At 44.9% G+C, this 18,293-nt stretch overlaps 1 protein-coding gene across 1 annotated transcript in view; it reads right to left on the minus strand.

The window, feature by feature from the left end:
- Positions 1-358: 358 nt before the first annotated feature.
- Positions 359-18,293, minus strand: part of Glp2r (glucagon like peptide 2 receptor) — a 61,691-nt gene continuing 43,756 nt past the window's right edge. Inside the window, exons 11-13 of the mRNA XM_028780130.1 lie at positions 11,308-11,446; positions 1,966-2,007; positions 359-861 (exon numbers count right to left, since the gene is read on the minus strand). Of these exons, the coding sequence (XP_028635963.1) occupies positions 535-861; positions 1,966-2,007; positions 11,308-11,446 (508 nt within the window). The 3' untranslated portion in view covers positions 359-534. The remainder of the gene's footprint in view (positions 862-1,965; positions 2,008-11,307; positions 11,447-18,293) is intronic.

Below are 18,293 nucleotides of genomic sequence, written 5' to 3' on the forward strand. Positions count from 1 at the left end.
AGTGGTATGCCCAGGTGAGCAGCAATTGCAGAGGAGCTGCTCCCTCCATCCTGCCTGGGTTTTGCCAAAGGTGAGGCGTTTCCTCCAACACTTCCAGTGGGACCTCATCTCAGACTTGCTCTCTTAGAATATTGGCCATGACTCCCCAGAACTTGATACTTTAAAGCTTCCTGTGGCTCCAGTGTACCCTACTCCCATCCCTAGAAGGAAGCCATACACCATGAACAGGAAGGAGATACTAACTGAATACTATTTAATAAATGACTTTTCTTCATGGTGGGCTCCATTCACTTAAATTTAGGGAAGGGATCCAAAACCAACGGACATTCTGGAAAATACACGTGGCAGGAGTCCGGTAGGGTGACAAGGGCAGGAGGCTGTGGGCATCGCACAGACTCACTGATACAGAGCTTGATGACCCATCAGAGACTTCACATCAAAATGAGGATAATGAAAAGGAAGGGGAGGATGCTGGGCTCAGCAATATCCTTCCTAGGAGTCCTCAGTTGCCAACCTGGGGTGATGGACCCTGCCTTAGATCTCACTCTCTTCCAGAATCTCCTCCACTGTATTGGCCAGGGTGAAATCTCCATCACTGCTCTCAGACAGGCTGCTTCCTGGGGGCCAAGCTCCACGCCCCCTATGAAGCTGTGCCCTATGATCTCCCAGGGTCCCAGTGGCCAAGTGTGAGCTGCACGCTGAGGACTGTAGCTTCTGGAGTGTCTCAGCACCATCTCTCTCTGACAGCTTCTTGGAACATTTTCCCAGGAACCGGAAGTTCTTCCCCAGGACACAGGCTCTGCAGCCCCAGTGGCGAGCTAATAAGAAGCGGCCCCAGGACTTGCTCAGCTCCGCCTTCACCTGGCAGGTGAGACAAAGGTGGGGTCACCATCTTAGAGTCATTGCTCACATATCCAGTTAGCAGGTACTTATTGAGCGGCTACTGGGGGCTATCCTAGGGAAATTGACCTTTTAGATGGTAGAGCAGAGCAAAGACAAGCAAGCAGAACAGACACTGACGGTGCTATGAGACAGAAGCAGCAGGACAGCATGGTGAAGGCTGTTACATGGGCATTGGAGGAGGTAGTGCATGATCTAGGTCTAAATTCCTGTGCTGAAAATAAAAATGGAGTCACCAATGCTAAGGTTCTATTCTACCAAAATAAACTAAAAGAGTTACCAGCCAAATTTCCCAAAGAGGCCAGCTTCGGCTTACATGATAATCAAGATCCCTCTACCTTAATCCTTCTACAAAAAGGTCACCTGGAGTAATCTCATGTTCACTGGGCACTTCTCTGAATAAATCTCTGTGCCTGCTTGTTCTGGAGAGTTTCATGTCAACTTGACACAAGCTATAAAGTTATCTGAGCGGAGAGAATCCCAATTAAGAAAATGTCTCCATAAGATCAGGCTATAGGTAAGCCTGTAGGGCATTTTCTTAAGTAATGATTGAAGGAGGAGGGCCTAGACCATAATAGGTGGAGCCACACCTGGGCTGTTGGTTCTGGGTTCTATAAGAAAGCAGGCTGAGCAAGCCATGTGAAGCAAGCCAGTAACCAACGCCCACTCCATGCCTCTGCATCAGCTCCTGCCTCCAGGTCCTGCCCTGTTTAACTTTCTGTCCTGATTGGCTTTGATGATGTGGAAGTGTAAGATAAATAAACCCTTTCCTCCCCAACTTTTTTTTTTTTTGTCGTGGTTCATTGCAAGAATAGAAACCCTAGTCAGGACACCATCTTACAAAAAAAGAAATCCCTTGGAAATAATCATTTTTCTTCTTAATTTCTGTTTCTCTTATTCACTTTGTATCTATAAAAACAACCCCTCTCCTGTGCTGGTCGGAATATTTATTTCATAGAATGAAACACTGCTTAGTCATCCAATCACACAAGCAAATACCCATGGGGAGCACAGCATCGCAGCCTCCACGTCACCAGAAGCTAAACGGCAACACAGAACACATACCTCTCCACTGCCAAAGCCATACAGCAAGGCCACCAGAAATCCCTGGAACAAAAGGAAAACACAGTATGAACTCCTACGTAGTAGAGGATGTATCTGAGGATCCCTGAGATGAGGTATTTGTGTGGTGCTTATTCAGAATGGAGTTAGTGATGATGGCTGGTATCTCTTATCTTGATACACACTCTCCACATAGGTGGCCTCCTGGGTATTGGTGGGTACACTTAAGTCCATGATAACTGGCCTCCCAAGACCCTGGATCATTCATTCAATGGACAAATACAGGGACGATTGTGGTCCCATTTTTACTTTTCTATGGTGGTCACTGACTAATTCATTTTTTCCCTCCTCTTCTCTTTCTTTTGTGTAGGGTCTCACTATGTAGTCATGCCTGGCCTTGAACTCATATATATCTGCTTGCCTCTGCCTTCCAAGTGCTGCCAATTTGTAGTCTTTACCTACCTTATTCCCTGAGCCTCTGGTATAGCTGTCAATCATGAGGTCCTCATGTTTTAGGATGATCATCACTGTAATAATTGGCCCGAACTGGCTCTGTGACATGGGCAAGGCCAATTAGAGATTATATGACTAGAAAAAGAGATTGTGCTCTCCCTCTCTGTGTCTGCCATAATAATTATAATTATGGACAGTGTAAACTCAGAAATAGTGCTGGCATCTTCTCATGATCCAGAGAGAAAGGCCTCCTGGGCATGAAGCCAACCACTGAGAACAGTGATGGTAAGAGACAGATTGCCCTTGGATTGTTTGTGGACTGGCATCCAGTTACGACTGGTCCTGAAATTTTCATTTATGCAACTTAACAAACAAAACTCTTTGCTTTTATCTAACTGTTTTCTTTGGAATGAAAGATTATTTCCCATCAGTGGTTTCTCATCTCACTTAGCACAAAATAAACTCTCCTAAGCATGGACAGTCTGAGGTGATCTGGGCTCTGGGCCTCTGTGGTGCTGACTGTATCTCATGCCCCAATTTCTCTCAGTCACTATATCTCAGCCACCTTGATGATGCTAAGCCAGAATGTACAGTGAGAAACTGCTACACCTTCAGCCACAGGATGTGCATATGATGATAAATCCTTATTGCTTTGGTCACCAAACTGTACACAACAGTCACTTAACAGATAGACTTGAAATGCTGGGGCTTATGTGGCTGGTGAGTTTGTTCCGGGAACACTGGCTGTATTGTTGTAGATCACATGGTCAAATCATTACATTTTAAAACATTTTAAAAGAAAGTTTCGTGTGTGTGTGTGTGTGTGTGTGTGTGTGTGTGTGTGTGTGTGTGTGTGTTTGAGCACGTGATCATGTACCTGCAGAGACTAGAAGAAGGTGTTGGATCCCCTAGAGGTGGAGTTACGGGCTGTCCTGAGCCACACGAGGTGGATATTGGGAACCAAATTCAGGTCTTCTCAAATGCAGCTAACACTCTTAACTGCTGAGCTGTCTTTTCAGCTTCCATATTGTTATTTGAAAATTTGGCCCACAGCTCAGAAATTTCCTGATTTCACAGTAAAACATAGTCACAGTCATAGAAACAAAGATGTCCTCTTCATGGAATAATGGTTAATTATCAATTAGTGTTCAAACAGTCTTGCAGAATATGTTCCAGGCGAAAGTGTTTATGTTCAGAATCTCTGTTCATGTTCAGATTCACTTAGCTTGAAGGCAGTAGGTCCCAGTTCACTGTCCAGAGAGTTGCTCAAGGGACCTGACTTTCCCAGAAAGGGTGAGTCAGGCAGAAGCTGTACGCCTCTCAATGACCTAGCCTCGGAAATCATACGCCATCGTTCTACAAAACCTGACACCTGGGTAGATGCCGTTCAATATGTTTAGGCCCCTAAACAAGGTGTGGATATCACCCAGCCATGCCACAGCTCACTTATTCTTTGAGCCCATACACACTGTGTGTTTCCTGGGATGTTCTGTCCGCAAATTTCTACCTAATTTGACTTAAAATTCAGATATCAGCTCAAAAAATCACCACAAAGAGGTCTTTGCAGGCTGTCCAACTTTAAGCAATGGAGTTATATTATCTTTTGTCTACTTGGCTATTATCAGTCCTTCTCTGTAATACTCCCAATGAGGGCAGCATCCATATCTAAACTACACTAACATATCTTCAGTTCCTAAAAAATATGGCACATAATAGAAATACATTTCGATGCCCCAGTGTAGGGGAATGCTAGGGCAGTGAGATGGGAGTGGGTAGGTGGGTGGGGGAGCCTCCTCATAGAAGCAGGGGGAGGTAGAGGGAATATGGGGTTTGCAGAGGGGAAACTGGGAAGGGGGACAACATTTGAAATGTAAATAAATAAAATAGCCAATGAAAATGAAATGTATTATGTATTGTGTATTATATATTATTGAATGGATGGATAGATGATGAATGGACGAATGAGGTGGGCTTCTGTCATAAGGGTTTTGTCACATAGAATGTCAAGCTACACTTAACTGTGATGACATCACTTATATTCTATTCTTTTCATAGCTACTTGGAATACATGTCTTGACTTTCCCTAAATGATGTAGAGATCTGTGGAGATTGCACTGTGTTTGACATATTGGAACAGATACGTGTGGGCTCTGAGCACTTGAGTGTTTAAAGAAAGATTCCCAAAATTCCAGACCCCGTAAGCAGGACACATCTCCAACTGAAGGGTCACAATGAAAGGCTGACTTTTTCTATCCATCCATCCATCTATCTATCTACCTACCTGTCATCTATTTAAGCTGTGGTCTCACAATGAGCTCGGGTGACACAAAACTCCTACCTCAGTGTTTCACATCCTGAGATGACAGGTATGCCCCACTATGCCTGGCTTTTCTGTATCTTTTGACACTAATGGAACACAACCCTGAGAGTAAGTTGTCTCTGATATTCTTTATATTCACCTTTGCCAACACGTCCCTCCTGAATAATGCCAGGAGCCTCCCAGCTCAGATTCTACCTACAAATGTGAGGTTCCCCTTTCTTCTTATGCTTTGGTACACATTGGAGGCTTGGTAATACAGCGTATCCTTTTCACACATGCAATTGAATCAGAGGTTCACAGCTTGTTGTGGGGTCACAGGAACAGTAATAATTACCTCTGAACATGTGCTACAAGAGGAGCTGGCTCTTGGAGTGCCAGAATCCTCACAAAACTAACTAAAATAGGACACACATGACAAGTGTGTCTTCACTTCACGGGTTTAGGAACATCCTGCAGTCTGGCTCCTGCTCCAGATAAAGCAAGTGTAAAGAGAGCAGGTCCCACAGAACACATGTCTCTCACATGTCCCCAACATGTGGCAGTCTCTCTAAAGACCTGATGAAAACAGGAGGCTGCTGAAGCTCTCCACATAGTAAACCTTTGAAGAGTGAAGGAGACTCCAAGGCAGCAAGGGAGGAGGGAAGCTGTGGGGACTAACGACTGCTCTCGCTGATTCTTTTCCTGAAGTCACCAAAATGGCCAAGAAGGTACCAAACATCCCTCGCCACATCTGCCCTTCCCCCCAACTCATTTCTGTTCAGTGAGATATGGCGAGCCTCTGTCTACAGCCATCCTGGTTCAGAACATGCTGCCGCATCTCTAAATCCTCACACTCCTCAGTAGCACAAGATGAGCAAAGCTTCTGCTGGTGGCTGGACTGATCCAATGTGGCAGCCCTTCTCCAAAGAGAGCCCCAGTGTTTCTCCTCATTAAATAGGATAAATATGCTTCTCACATTGAAACCTGAATCTCATTTTTCCCTCCTCTTGAGTCCAAGATGACCTTGTGACTGTCTACCAGATGTTTGCAGGTACAGTCAAAATTACATGTATCAAAAACACTATGCCTATGAAGTCTGGACAGTCCAACCCACAGCACCATCAAAACTAATAGTGATTACCGCTTTAAGCCCGAAGTTCATAAGTGACTTATTACACAAATGGCCAGAGCATCCTCTAGACCTAAGGACTCTGGTAAGCCAAGTTTCTTCCTTAGACATTTGGTCCCATGATCTCCACATGAGTGTCTGGTCCTCAGCTTGCCTTGGATGTGTTGCTATCAGATGAGTTGGGGCTTACATTAACCAGTATGGCAAAAGGCCACCGAACAGCTGGGGGATTTGCTTTTGTTTTGCTTTTTTTCTTTTGAGATTACATTTTGCAGAAGATTAGAGGCAAGCCACACAGGAAAGTCAAATCACTACCTCTTAGCGTTTGAAATCCCCCCTAAAAGACTGAAATAAATTAAACATATTCCAATGATGGAAAAAAATGTTACCAATGGGTCTGGTGCCTCAGTTTAAAGCCACAGCGAATTTGGCTCCAATAAGGGGAAAAGAAAAATGCTGTTCTGTTGCTGTGCCGTGTCCCTGAGTCATCGGTGGGGATGAAGGAGGCTGGCATGTTTTCTCTGCTCTCTGGACAGGATCTCAGCGCCTGTGACAGAGGCCTGAAGACTGTGGGATAGGTAACTTGATGTCTCCTGGTTACAGTCTTTACAAGATGCCCACCATGTGCTATGTGACATGCTAGGTGTGACGTGCTAGGTTACAGGCAAGGGCTTAACTTCTAGATAAAACTTTCCATCTTTGACTTTGTTAGCACATGCGCAGTCTCTGTGCCTCAGCTTTCATCTTTGGGATGGGTGTGATAACTCCTCTCTCCACAAGGGCATCTGAGACTGAGGGAGTGTCAAACAGACTTTTCAACAAGCCAATTCAATCCCTTGAGGGTGTTTTTTGCTACATTTTAGTTATTTGAATTGCTCAGGGACGGCAGCATGCATCCTAACTTGTCACAGTTTATTTTATATTAATAATAATTTCATTTTGGTAAAATATAGAAATTTTAGTACATCTCCATTTATTTATTCCTCCTTGTGCTATTATTATGATCTATATGTGATTTTTTTTATGTTACAAACCCAATCACATAATGGTTACTATATTGTACAATCATCTGGTGTTTTCTAAATCAGTTAAGGAAAAAAACTCAATGTACTATGTTGTCTCTCATATGCATGTGTATACACACACACACACATACACACACACACACCTTTGGCAGTGTTTTAACTTCTTGTGAATTTCAGTTACTGTACATTGTCTTTTTTTTCCCCCTCCAGACTGAAGGGCTTCCCTTGAAACCACTTGTGGGACTGTCAGCAAATTCTCTCAGGCTTTATCTACCTGAGAACATATATTACTTCATCTTAAGACAGCCTGGCAAGCACTGGAGCTATGAATTGACATCTTTTTACTAACCCTATTCTCACCCTGCCATGCCTCTGGCTTCCTTCTCATTTGGCTGGCTCGGTTGTGTAAAGAGTTGCTATTCTTTCACCATATTAAAGATTATATCTTGCTTGTGAGTTAAGATCTTGTTCTCAAATACAGGCTGGCCCTGAGTCTGTGGTCCTCCTGCCTCAGCCTCCTGAGTGTTAGGATTGCAGGCTTATGACCATGGAGCCTCACTGACTTTGAGCATTTTGACTTCAAGGTCTCTGGTTGTAAATAACCTTTTTTTGACGCTGCTTACAGCCCATTCTACACATGGAATCAAGAGTTTCCTTCAATCTGGGAAGTTTTCAAGCATCGCTTCTGCACATTTTCCCTCCTGCTTCTTGTCTCAGCTTTCTTTAGGACTCCCCATGCATACATATTGCTTCCAAGGGCATCATATGGATTATCAAAGCTCTGTCATTTCTTTACCATTTTCTCTCTGTTAAGCAGAAGCAGTCATCTCTGCAGGCCTGTCTTCATGGTCACTCTTTTCTTTTTCTTCTGCCACCTTAGTTCTGAGAGGACACTATTCTGTGGAAATCTCCATTCTAGTCATCATACTTTGATGTTGTTTTTTTTTTCTCAGTATGGGTCACACATTCCTGTTTCTTCATCTGTCTTGTAACTTTAGATCCCAAAATTAATGCTGTTATTGCTGTGTGTTTCTTTTCCAAGAAGAACCTCAGGCTGGCCTGGAAAACCCTATATAGAGCAGGCTGGCCCAAAACTCCTAAAACTCTTCCTTCTTCAGCCTGGTGAGCACTGAGATTACCCGAGTGAGCCATGGCCCTCAGTAGGGTTTTAGAGACTTTGTTATCTTACTCCCCTCCTCACCACTGAGTGATCTGACTTCTGGTTTGGTAACTTTACTGCTTCCATGAGATCCATCTCCCTACATATACAGTCATTGGCATCGGTGCTCATTTTTAAAATGCAGGATCTTGGGCTAGAGAGATGGCTTGGTGGTTGCAGAAGACTTGGATTCAGTTCTTGGCACCTCCACCACGGGATGCACAACTGCCTGTAACTCCAGTTACAGGGTATCTCGTGCCTTCTGGCCTCTTAGACACCTGTACACACGATGTGTACACAGACTCATGCAGGCAGGTACACGTGTACAACATCTTTATTAACCTCTTAGAAAAATTGGATTCTTACCTGTAAGTCAAGTCTCCTATCCCTGTTTATATTAGATGCACAGGGAGCCAGTGACTGGTTAGAAATTATGATTAACCACCTTGCACTGTAAGGTCCCCATATACTTTGCCACCAATCCTGTGTGTCACTGGAGAACACATTCCAGGTTCGGCCAGTGAAGAGGCATCCCAGAGCCTTTCTTTCCAGGTCCCCTCATGTCTACTCTCCATGTGTGAAGGAACTCATAACCATCCAGGGAGGCATGGACTTCTGATCTCCCTTGAGGATGTCTGCAAAGTTGGGCATGTGCACCATCTTTTACTCTTCCTGAGAGACAGAGTGTAGCCTAGCACAGCAGCCTCTGCTTCTCATCTCCTGGCTAATCCACCAAGTCTATTTGTTGCCCTGAATAGGACTGCCCTACCTATAACTGTGATTGGCCTCCCCTGCTCCTTTAAAAAAAAAAAGTTTCCCCATGGCTGACTGGAACTCAGCCCCATGGAGTTTCCTGCTCTCGTGTCTGTCTAAATCACAGTCTCCTGCTGGAAAGCTGCTAACTCTCTCCAACAGCTCCTCATTGATGAGTAGGACATAACAATTAAAACTATCACTGAAACAGTGCACAGACTCCCACTGGCCCTCTTCTGCGTCGGTAATCTTTCTGAAACTGACCCTTGTCTTGGTCTAGTGTCCTAAGATGTTTACGATTGACAGTTGTCCTGTCCAGGTCCGTCAAGTTCAGCTTCCTCCCCTTCCCTCTAGATCAGCACGGTGGCTTACTTTACACTGAAGTTTTAACTTTGTTCCTTTGGTGAAGTTTCTCTTTCTCTTTGGAGATGATAATAGAATTACATCATTTCTCCCTTCCATCTCCTCTCTCAAGCCCTCTCATATACCCCTCCTTGCTCTCTTCCAAATCAACAGCTTCTTTTTCTTCATTAATTGTTGTTACGTGTGTGTGTGTGTGTGTGTGTGTGTGTTCCTAAAAACAACCTGCTCAGCCTGTATAATATTACTATTATTTGTATCTTCAGGGATGAGCATTTGCTATCGGATAACCAGTTGGTGAGCTCTTCCCTGGGAAAGACTCACTCCCTCTCCCACTCTCAACATCCCTTAGTTGCCTGTAGTTCTTGGTGTAGGGTTGAGGCCTCGTGGGCTTTCCCCTGTCCATGTAGCATGTCTGTTGTTGTCATCCTTGTCCGAATCATGTTAAGGCAGTCATGCTAGTAAGATTTTATGGATGTAGCTTCTGACGTTACTAGGAGACTTTTCCTTAATTTCCGAGGTACCGTCTCATGTAGCCCAGGCTGGCCTCTAACTCACTATGTAATAGAAAATGACCATGAGGTTCTGGCTGCTGGGATTATTTACGGAAGGTTACACAATTACATGGTGTTGTGAGTCAAACCCAGACTTTACACATACTGAGCCAGCTCGCTACCAGCTGAGCTACATCCCAGTGCCTGTAGCTCTCTAAGGAGGGAATTTTGCCAAGTTCTTTCATCTCCATACCAGAAGACCCATTTGATGTCAACCTCAAGTGGTTAATTTGAAGTTGAAATTGGTTAATTCTTTTTCTTGTTTGGTTGGTTTTGTTTGGGGTTGAGTTGGGTTTGGTGAGGGGGGTTCTTATTTCTCTCTGTTTGGTTGTTTTGGTTTTTGGTTTGTTTTTTGTTGTTTGGTTGGTTTTTTATTAGTTTGTTTATTTGTTTGTTTTGTTGTTTTTGTTTTGAGACAGGGTTTCCTTCTGCAGCCCTGGCTGTCCTGGAACTCATTCTGTAGATGTAGACCAAGCTGGGCCCAAACACATAGAAATCACCTGCCTCTGCCTCCAGGGTGCTGGGATTAAAGGCATGTACTAGCACTGCCCAGTTAAGTTGATTAATTCTAAGACTACTACTGTATGGGGACTTTGGCTATACCCGAGGTCTGCTGCCTTACTGGCCTTTGCCCCTGAGCCATGCCTCTCTATACCCATACCCCTCCTCAGTGTGACCCTCTTTCACTAGGCCAGGACACTCTAGGCTTGCTTTAAACTGCAGAGTACAGTGGAGTCATCAATATGTCAGCTCCAGACCTCAGCATTACAATGCTAGCAACCCCCTTTCCCATGCTCTTGGGGACCCTGAGCTGCCACATAAAAAAGCAGTCACTCTGCAGAGCGATCACATAGAGAGACTATGTGGAAAGCAAGAGACCCTCAGACCAAATGGAAGAAAGGAACACAGCTGATGGTAAAAATAAATGAGCCCCCAGGAAGTCGAATCAAATGAAGCTAGCCCCAGCTCAGGTTGTTGGAGTATGTGAAAAGCCACAGGGCCCTAGTTGGAGTCATCACACCAAAGCTTAGCCACCACAAACCCCATGTCCTATTTAGATGCCTGACTCCAATGTCACAGTTGAAGGCCATGCTAAGCTGTCAGTTCATAAACAGTTAGCGGTGGCTAAACAAAGCATCCAGGCAACCAATGCTGAACCACTGTTTCTAGTTTTGGTGCACACATATCTGTCTGGATTAAGAGCCTCTTGATCTGGACTCTCTACTCCCTACGCTAGTAGTATTGTGTGCAGTGTGTACATACCACAGGATGCACGGAAATGGTCTGCTTTGTATGATGCTTTACAGATAACACAGCAAAAACTAGGCCCTTAATAAAAGGCTTCAAGGTGACATTCACAGTTAATATGATCATGAGTCACACCACCTACTACAGTCCAGGAACAAGACTGATTTTCTCTTCTGAGTCACTGAATCATGCCCCGGCAGGATCTAGGCAGCACTTCCTCATCTTTAGACCCTCGAATGTCGTAGATCCTCCCCAGTAGAGCCCGCCAATACTAGAAAAGTGTGTTGGTCCCCAGCTTCGCTCAATTCTGTTTGGCTCCTGTGTGTTTTTCTTCTCTGAGCCAAGGCATGAGTCAGACTACTTACGTGGAAGGAGCTCAGTGTCAGCTGGATGAAGAGCCGAATAAGTCTTGAAAATCCTTGAACTTGGTCATCAGTGAAGAAAGTGAAGAGGACCTCATGAACCCCCAGCAAAGGAATGAGGAGCAGCGTTGATTTTGCCAATCTGCAAACAATACCAAGTGTCGGTCATGAGGGCCTTGCTGGGACTAGTATCCAGCCCACTGTGTACATCTGTACTGTAAATCTCCCACTCTTGGTGAACAGTGTGTCTTTTGTGATCTTACTTACTCTTGTACCCCTGTATGTAGCAAATATTCAGGGAGCATTTAAGGAACCATCCCCGGTAGGATATCATGCCTACAGATATTGACGCATCTGATGGACAATACACTTACTTCTATTCGAGCAGCTACTACCCTTAGATACAACCCAAGTTTGACAAGTTTCCAAGTTCAGCTAGTAGGTTCTGATACTGCTTTCTTCCCCCAGAAATTCAGCACTTCCAATATCAACCTCAGACAAGAAAGAAAATGAGTTGCCCAGGGCCACAGAGACACCAAGGGGCTATCCTCAGCCTCGAAGTGGGGCCTGCTCTCAGCTGTCCCTCAATCCTGTGACAGCAAGAGCCACAGGAAATGGAAAACTGATCCTCCTCATAAAAAACACTAAAGTACACAGTGTGGAGGTTGGCGGTTGTTTACAGTCTACACACACACAAAAAGGACAAACATTCCTTTGTACCACCCACAAGCAAAGTGCACAGCTGGGGCCCAATTGCTCCAAACTGGTGAATCCCAAGCACTGGCTGGCTATTAAAATTCCTTTCAAGGCCTTAAAGATATATACAGAATGTGTAGGTTCTGCCCCGGAGGATCCAAGCAACTGTAGATTGATTGACATGATTTTTTCAGTTGTGTCCATATTGAACCTGCACAGATTTGTTTTTTTGTCATTTTTCTCTAGACATTGCAACACTATAACTATTTACACAGCATTCACACTGCTTCATGTACTAGATATAATCCAAAGATGATTTCAAGTACATAGACCTGGAGAAGAGATAGATTAACAGTTAAGAATGCTTGCTCTTCTTCCAGGAGACCCAGGTTCTGTTCCCAGCATCCACATCACGTAGCTCACAGCCACCTGAAACTCCAGATCCAGGGAAGCTGATGCCCTCCTCCAGTTTCCATGGATACCTGCACACAGCTGACATGCACCCATATCGATGTATGCACATAATAACTAAATAAAAATAAAACTTAAAAAATAAAGTATAATGAAAGGATGTCAGTGCCTTGGGTGAGTTCTGGAATAGGTCTCCCATGTCCACTAAGGGACATCTTTCTAGGTCCCAGTGTGGAGACCCTGAGACCAAACTTTGGGAGGCTGTCCCCTGAGAGTGTGAACTTTTACAGAACTCCACAGTAGACTCTAGGGAGTAGTGGAGGCTGAGAATAGCCTCACTTTACCACTGATCTGCTTCTTGATTTGAAGTTAACAGAATTAGCAAAGGTGACTCATGTTCGGGGAAAACAAACTAAACTGGTGTCTAATCCACACTGGGGAAAAACAGAGCTTAATTGTAATGTGTTTTTAACCCAAGTACTTAAAGAACCAGAGTAGGAAGCCCCACCCCCTACAGAGAGAGAGAGAGAGAGAGAGAGAGAGAGAGAGAGAGAGAGAGAGAGAGAGAGAGAGAGAAAGCTAGAGTGGACAGCAGTCCACATGCCATTCTTCAAAAGGCTTAACTCCATCCTGTGTCTATGAGACCCGTCCAAATGCATGGCCACCCATGCAGCAAAGCATTTTGCTTCTTTATAGTCATCACACAAAAGAGACTCCACCTATCCATGTGGGCTGGATGTCCCCAGAGCATTGACAATTAGGGGAACCCACGACTTGGGAGGTGAGTGACAGAACCTGGTTGTGTGCGTCTCCTGAAAGGAGCTAAGATCCACTTCTGCTCCCACACCCACCCACATGGGCGCCACTTAGAAAATAATACTTCCAGGGAGACTTCTTCTTTTCCTTTTTTGATTGCTCAGGATTGAGACTTCACATGTGCTGAGCACATGACTCTACCACCAAGCCCTGCCCTAAGGATTATTTCATTGGTTTGAATATCCAGGAATATTTTTAAGATCCTGTTGGCTCAAAGGTTGCAAAATGATGAACACAGGTTGGGATTTGACCTAAAGACTACTTTTGCATAGAACATAGAGTTATTTTTACAGTAGGAGACGACTTTAGTAAGGAGATGTAAGCAAGGATGCTCGAATTTTAATCTTTTCGAAGCTAGAGCAACTGGATGTCAAGGCTGCAAACTCCTGCTTGACAATCAACTTTGGCTAGCTGGCGATTCTCCCCTTAGACTCTAACGTTTAGAGGGACCCCATGGTCTCCAGCCTCCATATTGCCTGCACTCTTTGTGCTATTTGCTCTGCACTGACAAGAGCCTGAACTCGTGACTCTTATTCTGGATTATCTAGAGCAATAACACACATTAACATACTTATGTGCAGGCCCGTGTCTCACCAGCAATTGATTTCTTGGGCTATATCATGGTAATTATGGGTTTTTTAAAAGTATGTGTGTGTGTGTGTGTGTGTGTAGTGTGGTATGTCTGAAATGTGAGTTTGCATATGAGTACAGGTTACCATGGGGGCCAGAAGCATCTGATGTCCCACTTGCAGATGGGTGTGGGCCATATTAACATGGGTTCTAGGAAACAAACTCAGGTCCTCTGCAATTGTCATATGCACTCTTAAACACTGAGCCATCTCTCTGGCCCAATTATGGGTTGTTAAAGTGCATATTAACTACGGAATGATGTTAGTTCTACAGAACGGTATCAAAGAGATCATAGAGGGCTTCCATCCATTTCTCTAGTATTCACAGATGGTATGGACATAGTTTATCTGTCAACACCAGGAAGCCAGCACTGGGAGCAGACTAGAAATATATTGCAGACATTGTTTGGATTTTACCTGTCTTCCATTTTTATCCTGCCCACATCCCGCACGGCAAACATCACATCCCTAATGACATATTAGGTCACTTCTGCCACTCCCACCCCTCTGGTTAGATGCAGGCTGGACCTCCCCACTACTCAAGCCCTTCTAACGTCTCCTTAGACAAAAGTACAATTTGTATCTCAGCCCAGATGAAAGCCATAAATAGTTGCAGACGTTTACTCTTATGGACTGTGTGCATAGCTGGCTATTTATTTAAATGGTACAGTTTGTTGCAGTCCTTTAAGGATTCAACAAATATTTATGAAGCATCTGCTCAGGGTACATGAGCGGGTACAGAGGAGTAGAGAGCTCAAACCAAGGTCAGTAGGACACAGGGACAGTACCAGGGTGTGGGTACAAATAGCAACTTCACCAACCACTCAGTGTGACCTTGGGTAAATTCTTCAACCTCTTTGTCCACTGGTTTACTCATTTATAGAAAGAAGATTATACAAAGAATAGCATCTACCTGGCAGGGTCCTCATAAAGATTAGGCAAATAATGCAGGGGGTGGGAGAGCAGGGATGGGAGTGGGGATGGAGGTGGGGTACGTGCATGCAAACATCCATGTCTGATGTTTCCCCTCAGTTGCTTTCCAATGTATTTGTTGAGACATAGTCTCTCACCAAATCTGGAGCTCACCAATTTAGCTAGAGTGGTGGCCAGTGACCCCTGAAGATCCTACTGTTTCCACCTCTCCAGCACTGGGCTCATAGTTGCCCATCTTTTACACATGTGCTGGGCATCCAAACTTGGGCTCTTGTGCTTATACAGCAAGCACTTTACTGACTAAACAATCCCCCAGACCTCCTTTGACTTCAAATCTTGATAAAGGGTCTCAAGATGTTGCCCAGGCAGCACTCTGCAGCTCAGGCCAGCCTTGGCCTTGCAATCCTTCTGCCTCAGCCTCCCTAGGAGCTAGGATTCCAGGCCTGTGCCACCAGCCTCAGTGGTCATCATTTTAAAAGGACTCCTGATTGTAAACGGCTGTGCTTCACCATGATGAGAGACACATGTGACAAAAAAAGAGCAGAGTCATATTTGGGGTCAGGCTTAATCCATGCTCGCTTGGCCTCCTTTTGTGGGGGTGTGCTGTGTGGAAATATCACAGCATGGTGGAGAGGCACATTGAATACTAGGCTGCACACCTCATGATGGCTGGCAGGCAAAACGTAAGAGGAAGATGCCAGCCCCCAAATGTACCATCCCAGGGACCTACTTCCTAAACATTCCACACCCTGTCCCCAAGAGTATCACAGACCAGAGGCCAAACCTTTGATGTAAATACACTCATAGGGGACACTTAAGACCCTTGCATAGCAGGTGCTTTAACTCCAATGATGCTTTTCTGTTTAACATCCATTTGTGATATCACCAGTCTATGGCTGATGTTAGATATAACATTCAACTGTGGTACTTGGTGGGTGGAGTGGGATAAGCTGAAGGAATTTGATAAAACTGCAGAAGTTGGAAGATCATTGTGGTTTCAACTCCTTTAGTTGTTCATGTAACCTACGAAGGATTTTCTGAGCTTTCCCTGAAGCATGACCCAAGAACCTCCTTTGAAAGGTGGCTTCTCTAATCCCACAGGAAAAGAGCATTCCTTATTATTGAAGTCGTCAGACCACAGGGAAGCACCTGAACTCACAGGCCTTGCTGCACATCCAGTCTCATTTGTCCAGTAACATCTCCCCGTGACTGTCCATCCTTTATCAAACCTAGCATAAACAATACACATTTGATTACCATTTCTTCATTGCCTTGAGGAGGCTCCCATGACACAAAACTTCTAAATTTGTATGCTTTTCTTCCATTAATCATCTAATCCATTCAATTATCTGACCCAAGCCAAGGTCTCTGTGAGTCAAAGCAAAAGCTTTCTGCTCTTGTGCTGTCCACCAGAAACTCCTTTCAGAAAAGAGAATGGGATGCGTGTGTGCAGAAATTATTCTTCCCTGTAAATTCACCCTGAGCTCAGGCTGCGCACATCACATGGAGAGCAAAGCCATTAATAAAGGGGAAGAGAGCTATCTCCCTGCTCAGCCACAGAGAACTGTGAAATAGGAAGAGGCTGAGGGTCAGTTAGCCTCTGAGTGCTTGCCCTTCATCCTTGCCTCAACCTACCCTCTCCAAGTCAGACATTAGATCTACTTACTGTTTCCTTTACCTGATGGCAGAGGCCCATGGGGAAAGCTAAGAAGACAGAGCATTCTCTTGCTCCCAGAAACTTGCCTCTTGGGTGAGGTCTACATGTGTTTAATTTAAACCTTCCTAAAATAGACTCCTGGACAGAAACCAGAGCTTAAGGATTGCCTTCTAAAAGCTCCCCAAATCTGAGAGCTGGAGGCAGCCTTGTATCTCATGCACTGACACCATGCTCCTCTGTTAACCCCACTGAGGGCTTTCATGGAACATTAACATGGGGTTCATGGAAGAGGGCAGTGTGGGGCAGGCACGGTGATGTCCTCTGATGTGATAGCTAGCATGGCCTCTCAAGACCAAAATGGGCAAACAAGCTCACAGATTCTGCAAACAATCTCCAGCTCAGAAAGCAGTGAGAGAGCATGTCTGTGTCATCAGAGAAAAGTCCTACACTCTACCAACTAGTAGGATTATGCCAATCAATTGGGTCATGCTCTCCCTGGGAAGAGTGAGTCAGTAGAAAAGACATGGCTGAACAAAATGTCAGAGAAAAGCACCAAAGGAGAACATTCTCAGAATGTATCCCACCTGATTCTGTGGAAGCTAGCTGGAGAAATGAAATGGGGTAAGGTCTTGGAGTGGGTTCTTGGGCACCCATCAATATCACTACTGTGCTTTGACGGAGTGCTCACCAAGCACTGTTCTGGTGATCTCCGGATTGTGAGTCTTCTGTTAAGATCAGAAAACCATTTAAAGCCCGTGAGAACTTAGAGAGAAACAGCTCCCCTTACCTCCAACTTCCACAGACTTCAAAAATACACAGCAGTCTAGCTAATGCCCCAGGGTGAAGCCTCACCCCCAGGAAAGCCTTTGGGTGGACTCACACCAAGATTCTTTTGCTCAAGCACTTTCCCTGAACAAGAGTGGAAAGAGGAAAAGGCAGAGACCAGACAGGTTGCATATGTCAGCCAAGTTATTCTTTCTCCTCCCCCAAAGCACTCACCTTTGATCAACGCCCAGCATGGTTTCCCCAGCATCTTAACCTACCCTTCCCTAAATCAGTGTCACTCAATGAGACTCTACAGAAGCACATTCACCATAGAGCAAGGACTTTCATGTGCTAGTCTCTAAAGTGTCTGATGGTAGTCCTATACTCTGGCTGTCTATCAGAATCTCCTGGGGAAACCTCTAAAGAACCCACAAGGTAAAACTCTAACCCACACTTCCTGAGCAGACTACCCAGTGATGGGGCCCCCAAAGCTGTGTTTCAAGCCAGCTCTCAGCAGACAACCATAGCAGCTAAACTGGGAAACTATTGGGAGTCACTGAGGGTCTAGAGTATGAAAAGGGTCCCAGGGAAACATGACAGACTTGAAATGGAAACAAGGCCGTAGATGTCAGCCTTCTGGCCTCATGTCTGCTGGCTAGTTTTATGCCAACTTGACCCAAGTCAGAGTCATTTGAAACTAAGAAACTTCAACTGTGACTATACCGCTACCAGATTGGCCCATGGTAAAGGCATCATTTTTTTGATTGATGATTGATGTGGGAGGGACCATCTCACTGTGGGAGGTCCTGCTGCTGAGCAGGTCGTTCTTGGTGCTATAATAGAGAGCAAACCACGAGAATAAGCCAATGAGAAGCCTTCATCCATGGCCTCTGCCTCAGTTCTTGCCTCCAGATACCTGCCTTGAGTTGCTGGGCCCTCTGCCCTGACTTTCCCAGATGATGGACTGTAGCCATAAAATGAAATAAATCCTTTCTCCCCAAGTTGCTTTGGCCAAGGTGTTTTATCACAGTAACAGAATCCCTAGCTATAACAAGTCTTGTCCGTTCCACTTCTGTCTACTG

Source organism: Grammomys surdaster, unplaced genomic scaffold (genome assembly GCF_004785775.1).
Source record: "Grammomys surdaster isolate TR1022 unplaced genomic scaffold, NIH_TR_1.0 364, whole genome shotgun sequence".
Classification (NCBI taxonomy): Eukaryota; Metazoa; Chordata; class Mammalia; order Rodentia; family Muridae; genus Grammomys; species Grammomys surdaster.